This window comes from Gossypium raimondii, chromosome 11 (genome assembly GCF_025698545.1).
Source record: "Gossypium raimondii isolate GPD5lz chromosome 11, ASM2569854v1, whole genome shotgun sequence".
NCBI classification, from domain to species: domain Eukaryota; kingdom Viridiplantae; phylum Streptophyta; class Magnoliopsida; order Malvales; family Malvaceae; genus Gossypium; species Gossypium raimondii.
In genome coordinates this window covers 37,427,322-37,437,022 of record NC_068575.1, presented here as the reverse complement: position 1 = coordinate 37,437,022, position 9,701 = coordinate 37,427,322, and the positions used below count along the sequence as shown (strand labels likewise).

At 36.5% G+C, this 9,701-nt stretch overlaps 1 protein-coding gene across 2 annotated transcripts; it reads left to right on the top strand.

Moving 5' to 3' along the window:
• Nucleotides 1-6,016: 6,016 nt before the first annotated feature.
• LOC105804013 (uncharacterized) lies at nucleotides 6,017-8,997 on the top strand. 2 transcript variants are annotated; one of them, XM_012636489.2, is made up of 8 exons: nucleotides 6,235-6,383; nucleotides 6,704-6,930; nucleotides 7,064-7,301; nucleotides 7,394-7,584; nucleotides 7,744-7,979; nucleotides 8,074-8,317; nucleotides 8,412-8,519; nucleotides 8,635-8,997. In XM_012636489.2, exons 2-8 carry the CDS (start codon nucleotides 6,712-6,714, stop codon nucleotides 8,755-8,757), a joined length of 1,359 nt encoding a protein of 452 aa, XP_012491943.1. In that variant the 5' UTR covers nucleotides 6,235-6,383; nucleotides 6,704-6,711; the 3' UTR covers nucleotides 8,758-8,997. The 2 variants fall into 2 exon arrangements, with proteins under 2 accessions (XP_012491942.1, XP_012491943.1); XM_012636488.2 differs by lacking the exon at nucleotides 6,704-6,930 and having other exon boundaries at nucleotides 6,017-6,383.
• Nucleotides 8,998-9,701: the final 704 nt, after the last annotated feature.

Genomic DNA, 9,701 nt, shown 5'->3' with positions numbered 1-9,701 from the left:
TGAACAACATGGTCATTTCCTTTCCAGGAGCGGCGGCTGAACTTGGATTGCGACCTCCCTCCATCTCTGCGCGTACTGCCTAAAGATCTCGCTCGGCTTCTTCTCCATATTCTGAAGGGTGATTCTATTAGGAGCCATGTCTGTCACATGACTATATTGTTTATTGAATGCTTGTGCCAAGTCCCTCCATGAATCAATCGTGGCACGACTCAACTGATTGTACCATTTGGATGCAGCCCCTGCAAGGCTGTCTTGGAAACAATGTATCAAGAGTTGGTCGTTGTTAACATATCCCGCCATTCGCCTGCAGAAAATGGTGATGTGAGCTTCTGGGCAGCTTGTCCCATTGTACTTTTCAAATTCAGGCATCTTAAACTTATGAGGGAGTACTAAATCTGGCACTAAACTCAGCTCTGTTGCGTCAATGCCTCAATAACTCTCAGTGACCTCCATCGCCTTGAACTTCTCCTCGAGCCACCTACACCTTTCCTCTAACTGTTTCGGTAACTTCTCATTCATTCTTTCCTTCTCAACCACTTCATCAAAGTCAGGAATGGCAGAGTTAACAGGATTATTTTCAGGATTAGAACGCGGCCCGCTTGGAAGTTCAAAATACCAGCCCGAAACTGCTGAGGCATGATAGTGACAGTAGATTTGCACGGGTATTCAGCTTGAGCTCGCATATGTGGAGGGGTGAAACCTGGAGGATAGAGAGGTTCATCATCATTTCCCTCATCGACATTTGCCATGGGGCCTTTTCCTTTATCACTTCCCTTAGTTATCAGTTGGGTTAGCTTTGCCACTATACCTTCTTGGGATTCTCGCATCTTTTCAGACATCTCTTGTTTCATCTTGTCTAACCGCTCCTGCACCTGTAGCTGAAGTCGGTCTTGCATCTCCTTTTGACACTGTTCGAGTTTTTACAATCTCTGATCCATGTCCTTAATCTTTGCTCAAGTACCGTAACGGTGTTTGGTTGGTTGGTTAGTTTCCAGGTTAACTGAGCAATGATTTTAGTTAATTACGATCTTTTAATAATCTTTGATGCATATGATGTAATGTAATGCAAATGCATGAAATGAATGCGAAAAGAGACGTTGATTCATGTTCAATTTTTTACTAGAAAACTTTACTAGAAAACAAATTTCTTTACATAAAGCGGATATATATATACGGCTTTACCCTCATACTCCAAGTGAAGACATCGGCCCTTCAGATATTAAGATACATCTGACGAATTTGATCTCCGTTTTGTTTGATCTAGGTCGTAAATCCTTGCTCATTCACGTTCATTAGCTTCTTTATGAGATTGGGACCTTTGATGACTTTTGAATAAACTTTGACAATTTGGATCCCCAGGTCATGCAGCAAAGTCGTATACTCCTCTTGTTAGGCTTTTCGTGCCATGTTTTTTCGGACCACCTTATTATCTTCCACCTTATCAAGAAACCCGTATTCCATAACAAGCTTTCTAATTTAGTAATCGAACTCAAATCAACATCTATTTTCTAAGATGCAAATGCAATGTAATCAAAACAAAATAAACCCAAGTCAGTATCACATATAAAGATATAATCCAATATAAAATAACAGGAACACTTATTCAAGAAGCTACTAAGGTTCGGTATAGTTCTACCTAGGGCAAGTTCCTAAAGCTCACTATATGAGGTTTAGTTTCTAGAGTAAGGGTACCCGAACCAGCAGATTCCTCGATCCTTACCCATTATAGGCTCATATGGATCGAGTTCAGTTCAGGGGGACACATTTCCCTATGGCCGCATGGAGATGAAAATCTCACGAAGACATAGGTACGGATGTATCCCGGAAGCGGTCCACTACCCTGCACGGAGGTGAAAACCTCACGAAGGACTAGTTTCTCGCTCCCACTTAAGGGTAAAATGCAAATGCAAAGTTACCAACATACCATGATGAAAAGTCAATGAGTGCGAAGGGAACTCATGATTTTTTTTAAAAACTTTTGACTTTCGACAAAAAGACAAAGCATAATCAATTCATGGCTCGACTCTCAAAGTCCCCAGCGGAGTCGCCAAGCTATCGAAACCGCTTTTTTGAAAACAAAAATTTTGGTTGTCGACTTTTAAAAATAAAAATTGGAGTCGCCACCGATCCTTGATTGGGGTGTGATCGGCTCACCTTAAAAATAATTTTGGTCTGCGAAATTTGAGAAAACAAGTTCAGGAGTCAGTTACGCACGAGGAAGGGTTAGCACCCTTGAAACGCCCAAAATCGGTACCAAATTGATTATTTAATGTCTTGGGGTCGAAAATTTGAAAAGATTTTAAAAGAAAACTTTTTATTTCATGAATGAATCAAAATAGTAAGACATTCTTATTTCAAAGAGATAAAACACCACACCCAGTGAGTTAGGGCACAATATTTTTAAATCTTCAAAATACCCGAATATTGCCTTTTACTTTTGAAAATTCTTATTTCGAGAAGTCAAAATATCAGGACCAGTAAGTTAGGACCCAACATTTTTGAACTCCCAAGAATAAGCTTTTATTTAAAATTTGCCAATTTAATGCAAAATGAATACTTAGCATTCTAAATGCATCGAAGAATAATCGCAATCCAGTAAGTTAGGACACGGTCTTTCTCGAGAATCATGAACGCCAAATACTTTGAAAATTTATAAAATATGATGATTTTGACAAAACCAAAATATATTTCCCGAAAGGTATGTTAAAGTTAATGTATAGTGTGAAACAAAACTTTAATTTAAGACCAATATGAATAAATATTTACAAATATATATATAAGTACAATATACAAGTAAATTTGTAAATATGTGTACGCATATATTTAACACACATATACAAAGATACATATAAAAGACGAAATGGAATATGTCAATCAAAATCTAATAAAATTGCATGTAAGTATTTGAAAATCATAAAAATAGAATAAATATAAAAGCATGTACCAATATATATTTACAAAATAAAATGTATATGTATATATTTACAAAAATAAAAAGTGTGTAAGTATATATATAATATAAAGTATAAAAAGGAAAGTAAAATAAAAAAGAAGTATGTATATGTAAAATGTATGCAAATTTAAAACCCTTAAAAGTATATATTAAAATATGCACATATATTGTATATAAAAATATGCGTGTATATGAATAGCAAATACAATAGTAATAATAATAGAAAACAATGCAATAATAATGATGTAATGTAACATAATAATAGTAATAATGGCATAATAATAGTAAAAAAAAGATAATGATATATAAAAAAAAAGAAAAAATGAGAAGAATGACTGAATTGAATTTTAAACAAAAATGGGGGGCTGACTTAAAATAAATTTAAAAAAAAGATCGACTTGAACGCGCGTGTAACAGTGGAGGACCAAAAGCGAAATTATCCTCTCCTTCCAAAGCGCTGCGCAACGGGGACTAAATTGAAACAAGCATAAAATATGCGGCCCAATTTTAAAATAAGTAGAAAGGACTTAATTGGAACGCATTTGCGAAAGGGAAGGCCTAAATGCGCAATTAAACCTTTAAAGCCAAACGCGCGGATCCTCCCCTTTGGGTCGGGTCACCTCGCGGGTCAAGACTTGGATAAAACGGCACCGTTTTGAGGTTTCAATAAAACCCAATTTTTCCTTTTAAAAATTTCATAACTTATTTTAAAACAAAAAAATGCTGCACCCCTTCCCCCTTTTTGTTCTCTACTAGGGTTTTATACCCAAGCCGCCGCGCCGCCGTTCCACCATGCGCCACAGCTCCGATCGCGATGGAGGTGGCGCCGATCGACGCTTCCGGCCAGAGAGGTAAGCTTCCCTTTTTCTTTTCTTTGTTACTTCTTTAAAAAAACAAAAACGCAAAAGAAAAGAAAAAAATAAATAAATAAAACTGCAAGAACCCGATTCACCTTAAGAAAAAAATCTTTGTATTTTCTATTTTTCTCTTGATTTCTCTCTTGTCTATTTCTCTGTCTTTTACACTCCAAAAATCCCCCTTTTATCCTTTTTACAATCGGTTTATATAACCAAATAAAACATCAAAATATCAAAAAATCAAAAGAATCCTTATTTTCTTGTTATTGTTGCGATGAATACTTGATTTGGATCCGCTTTTCTCGCAGTACGACGATCGTGGAGGCACGATTTGTGCGGAGAGGGTGAGTCATGCATGACTCTTGGCAAATGTTGCTATGGTTCTCTTTTTTGAGGGGTTAAGGCTAGGGTTTAATTTGGGCTTTGTAAAAATTGGGCTGTGTCCCATTATTTATTCCACACGGGCCTGAGCCAATTTGGGCCTACTACAGGGATAATATTTTGTGAACATTTCGAGTAGACCTCCACCTACCGTAAATTTCGGATGACCAAAATTTGATTCGATTGAGAAAAATTGAAAAAAAAATACGAACTTCGAGTTAATCGAATCAAGTAATTCGAGTTTTGATTTCGAATCGAGTTAAATTTTACAATTTGAATAATCCGAATAACAGATTAGTATAAATACCCTTTCGGTACTCGTCAATTTTGAAAATTACCAAATTAGTCTCAAAATAATGTCAAAAAATTCAAAATAATATTATTTTTAAAACTCAAATGCTTATAACAATTCTAAAATTTATATTTTCCACTAAATATAAATATTATAAAAAATTTCTAAAGAATATATAAAAATGTTAAAAAGTAAAAAAAACCCTAAAATAATATTTTTGGGACCTAAACTCTAAACTCCAAAAATCCTTACAAACCTTAAACAAAAACCCTTAAAAATCCCTAAACCTTAACCCTAAAAAACTTAAAAAAAACCCTAAATGAACCGTGAAGAGAAAAAGGAAACACGTCCAGCTGGATATGCTTTGCTGCCCGAGCAGAAAAGCGCATTTAGCTGGAGGCGTTTTCCTGTCAAATTCGTTGAAAATGCGTTCAGCTAGGCGCATTTTTCTTCTCTCTCTCCAGAATCGGCTTAATCCAATAAATTTCAAAAAAGTCGGCCTAATCTAATCATATTTCTAAAATTCAGTATTTTTAGGTAATTCACCCCTTTTTATCTCCCTATCCTATCTTTATCTTTTTCTTCTCTCTTTCAAGATAAGTCTTTCTTTTTTCTTTTTCTTTTTTAACTTCCTAGCTACGTCTTTAATTTTCATAACTCAACATTTTTATAACTCAAAAATGCCTTCAATCAAACCCAAAATGACGAAAGAAACCAAAGTAGTTTCCTATAACCAAACATCTTTATAACTCAAAAATGGCTCGTCTTCCATGGAAAACCCATCTACGAAAGTCAAAAAGGGTAAGGGAGCCTCGTACTAGGCCCATTTCAAACCGGTCCTTGTTCGGAATCTAGAGAGCAGCCCATTCTTTTAAACTGATGTCTTCATCGCCTCAAATCTTCCATATTCATTGCTGAGCACTTAAAAGCACAACTATTGCCCCAATTTCAGCTCCATTTTATGACTCTATTCTTGGCTATGTAGAGCTTTTACTTTGATTTTGAAATAAAGACTTGAAAGATTTTTAGTGTTTTTAAGTTTAGGATTTAGGAAATTTCATCTAGAATTGGGACTTGAGTTTCAAATTGTGTATAAAGTTTCACAAATAAGATTTTAGGATTTTAAGGTTAAAATTTGAAGGAGTTATCGTATTAATACAAATTTTTACATAATCTATACAAACTTAATTTGAGTGGATTCTTATAAATTATTTTACATTCTGGTTTTGTGCAGATAAATTATATTTTTAGTTTGAGAATATTTTTTCTATTAAGTAAAAGAATTGAGAGCATGAGAGTCAAAGTGGGGTTGTTATTTTTTTTTATTTTGAACAATTTTAACTTAAAAGAATAAAAGGTAAAAACCCAATCCAAGCGTTGGGTTGGTTCATTTAAGAAATATAATCAACCATCATGTTTTTGGTAAAGGATTGGATGGTTCTGTCAAATATACCATGTATTGAAGCAAACCTGAGTCAGATACCACTTGCATTCACTTCCGTGATTCCACCAAATAGCCATCTAATAACTGTTACTTTGTCCTAGAAGAAAATCCAAGGTAAGTTGTGAAGTCAGTTCCAAGTGGTCCATCCATCAAAGCAAAAATATCCCAACTCTCAACCCATAGCTATCCAAAATGAAGGGTTTCGGGACCTATTGTTTGTAATTCAAGACATGAGCCATGGCTCACTATGGTGCAAAGGTAGTGGTGCCTATAGACCTGAAGAAAAAGCCATGGGAACAAAAACATCCCCTCCACAACCGGTGGCACCCCGACATACCAGTTGTTGCAGAGGTTAAAGATGGAGAGGTTTTCAGAGTTGAAATGGTGGATTTCAGTGGAGGTGGAATAACAAGTGACTACTCTGCCGAAGATGTCAAGCATGCTGATCAATCTATTGTGAGTTTCTAACACTTTCCTTTCTTTCAACTTCTACTGCAACCTAAAGCTGTTCCTATAATTTTTCTTAATCATTTTTCAAGTAAACAATAACTTCCAGTGTTTCTTATTGGCAATTTTAATCAAACCCTGTTGTCTAGTTAGTGAACCTTGGTATTTCAGTCTAGTAAAACCAAAATGGGACCATTGGAAAAATGGTCGAACCCATTTGTCAGCAAGTAGAGTATTGGTCAAGACTCAAGAGTCAATACTTGCTTCAATGGGTGACATTTGGCAAGACTGAAACAAATATCTCAACAATCTCCCTGTTTTTCCCAAAGCTTAATCCATGGCTCCTCCAACTCCAAGACTAGTGGTGTCAGTAGATTTGAAGAAGAAGCCATGGGAACAAGCTCTACCTCTTCACAATCGTTGGCACCCTGAAATCCCTCCGGTTGCCCATGTTAAGGTCAGTGAGGTCTTTAGAGTAGAAATGGTTGACTGGACTGGAAGTGTCATAAAAGATGATGATTCTGCAGCTGATGTAAAATTTATAGACATCTCCACTGTAAGTAAACAAACTCCATTATCTGAGTCAGGGAAAAAAGAAATAAGCTAAATATAACATCTTATGTCAGATAATAATCTTTGAATTGAACTTACTGGTTATGATAAAAAAAAATATTATGCAAATGATACAGGTTCATTATCTGAGTGGGCCTATAAGAGTTGTAGACAAGAAGGAGACACCTGCCATGCCAGGTGATCTTCTTGCAGTGGAAATATGTAACCTGGGTCCTTTACCGGGTGATGAATGGGGTTATACAGCAACTTTTGACAGAGAAAATGGAGGAGGGTTTTTGACGGACCATTTTCCATGTGCAACAAAAGCTATTTGGTATTTTGAAGGAATCTATGCCTACTCTCCTCATATACCGGGTGCAATTTCCATTAATTCCCACTAGTTATAAGCTGTCAAAATGCTTCCCTTCGTTTATATTGTCATTTAAAAAGGTTCATATGAGTTGCAGGGGTGAGATTTCCTGGGTTGACTCATCCGGGAATAATTGGAACGGCACCATCAATGGAACTTCTGAATATATGGAATGAAAGAGAAAGAGAAGTAGAAGAAAATGGCCACAAGTCCCTAAAACTATGTGAAGTTTTGCATTCACGACCATTGGCAAACCTTCCTTCAACCAAAGGCTGCCATTTGGGGAAGGTATAGTTTACATCAGTTTGCTTGATCAGTAGCTTAATGTCTGCTGCCTTCGTGTTTGAGATTCAACTGCAATTAGTAGGCCATGATATGCTACTTAGATGCAATTTTCAACCAGAGAGTGATAATACCATAATGTACTGTAATGATGACAATGTGTAGATAAAAAAGGGGACTGCCGAATGGGAAAAGATTGCTAAGGAGGCTGCGAGGACTATTCCAGGAAGAGAAAATGGTGGAAATTGTGACATAAAAAACCTTAGTAGAGGTTCTAAAATATATCTTCCCGTGTTTGTTGAAGGAGCTAACCTTAGCACCGGTGACATGCATTTCTCTCAAGGTGATGGTGAAGTCTCATTCTGTGGAGCAATTGAGATGAGTGGTTTTCTTGAGCTTAAGTGAGTTTCAATTTTCATCGCACCGGAAATTTAGTAATTCTCAGAGTTGTTGCATATATTTAATTGCTTTCATAACTGGTACCTGGTTTAATAGGTGTGAAATTATAAGAGGTGGAATGAAAGAGTACCTTACTCCAATGGGGCCAACCCCTCTTCATGTAAATCCGATCTTTGAGATCGGACCAGTGGAACCGAGATTCTCGGAATGGTTGGTTTTTGAGGGAATAAGCGTGGATGAGAGTGGAAGGCAACATTTCCTTGATGCAAGTGTTGCATATAAACGCGCAGTGCTCAATGCTATTGACTACCTCTCCAAGTTCGGGTACTCGAAAGAACAGGTATGTATGTTCCCTCAATATTGAATAATAAAGAAATATATCACCTATGGTTAAACCATTACTGATCCGAACGGAACAACGGTGCTCTCATCAGGTTTACCTTCTTCTATCCTGCTGCCCTTGTGAAGGAAGGATCTCCGGAATTGTAGATGCACCAAATGCTGTTGCAACTCTTGCAATTCCAACTGCTATCTTCGACCAGGTATCCTTCTCCGAGAAGATTAACTCATAGTATCATCATTCCATTCTTTTCTAGGCTCCGAAATCTCCACTTGCATGACATAAAGTTTAAAATGATGGTCGTGTATCATGTGCAGGACATTCGTCCAAAAGCCGGAAAGGTGCCGATAGGGCCTCGGCTAGTGAGAAAACCAGATGTTTTAAGATGCAGTTATGATGGAAATCTTCCCACAACGAAGAACCCAGCTGCCTCAATGTAACTTAAGTCTACGGAACTAAGACCAAGAAACTGCAATATTGGGTTTTCATTTCTATGCCTTGTGGAACTTTTATACACATGGAAACAACTATGGATGAACGACATTAATGTAAATAATAAACTCCAGCTTCTGGACAAGATCGTATCCTCGATAGGATGTTATATGTTTTAAGAACTTATGTAAGAACAGCTATAAAAGAGCCTTCAATCTATGCGCATATACATACACATTGAAATGCTAGTTATGTCTTGGTGAAGAGATGAATTTCTAAGGAACTATTTGATTTAGAAAACTAAGATCATTGAAACCAGTTAAACATGGAAGGATGCCATTGAATAACAAGACGCTCATCCTCAGAAGTTATGTTCCATACAACGATATACTCGGTTATATATTGACAGTGTTGAATGATGTTGGAGGATGCGCATTTGACATAAACACTGTCGAAACATTGTCATCGTAGTCCGATTCTTCGGTTTCATACAATCCAAGTGACATGTTTTATGGAGTGGGTGACAACTTTTTGATGGAAAGAATTTAGAATCAGAAAAACAAATAAAGATAAGAATAACCAAATAATATAAGTTAAGAAAACTACAACTCATTAATGGCAATGATGGAAATCAATACACGGAAATACATCTAAGTATTACATAAATCATGTGAGGAAATATTAAAACATCTTTTCCCAAGGCTGTTATAAGAAGGGGTATTAATTATTTATTTACAAAAAATATATTTTGTTTGTCTATTTCCCTATGGTCGGGTGTTAATCTCAGGCAAAAGGGGTTTTGAGGTTTGGTTTGGTTGGTTGAAAGGCTAGGCAGAGGCTGAGAGGTAAACCCTAGTTGTTGACAAAAAAAAGTAGAACCAGTGTCCAGTGTTGCAGACAATGGTTTGGTTGGTTAGGGTTATTAATGTTGAAGCTTAGTTTGTGCATTGGC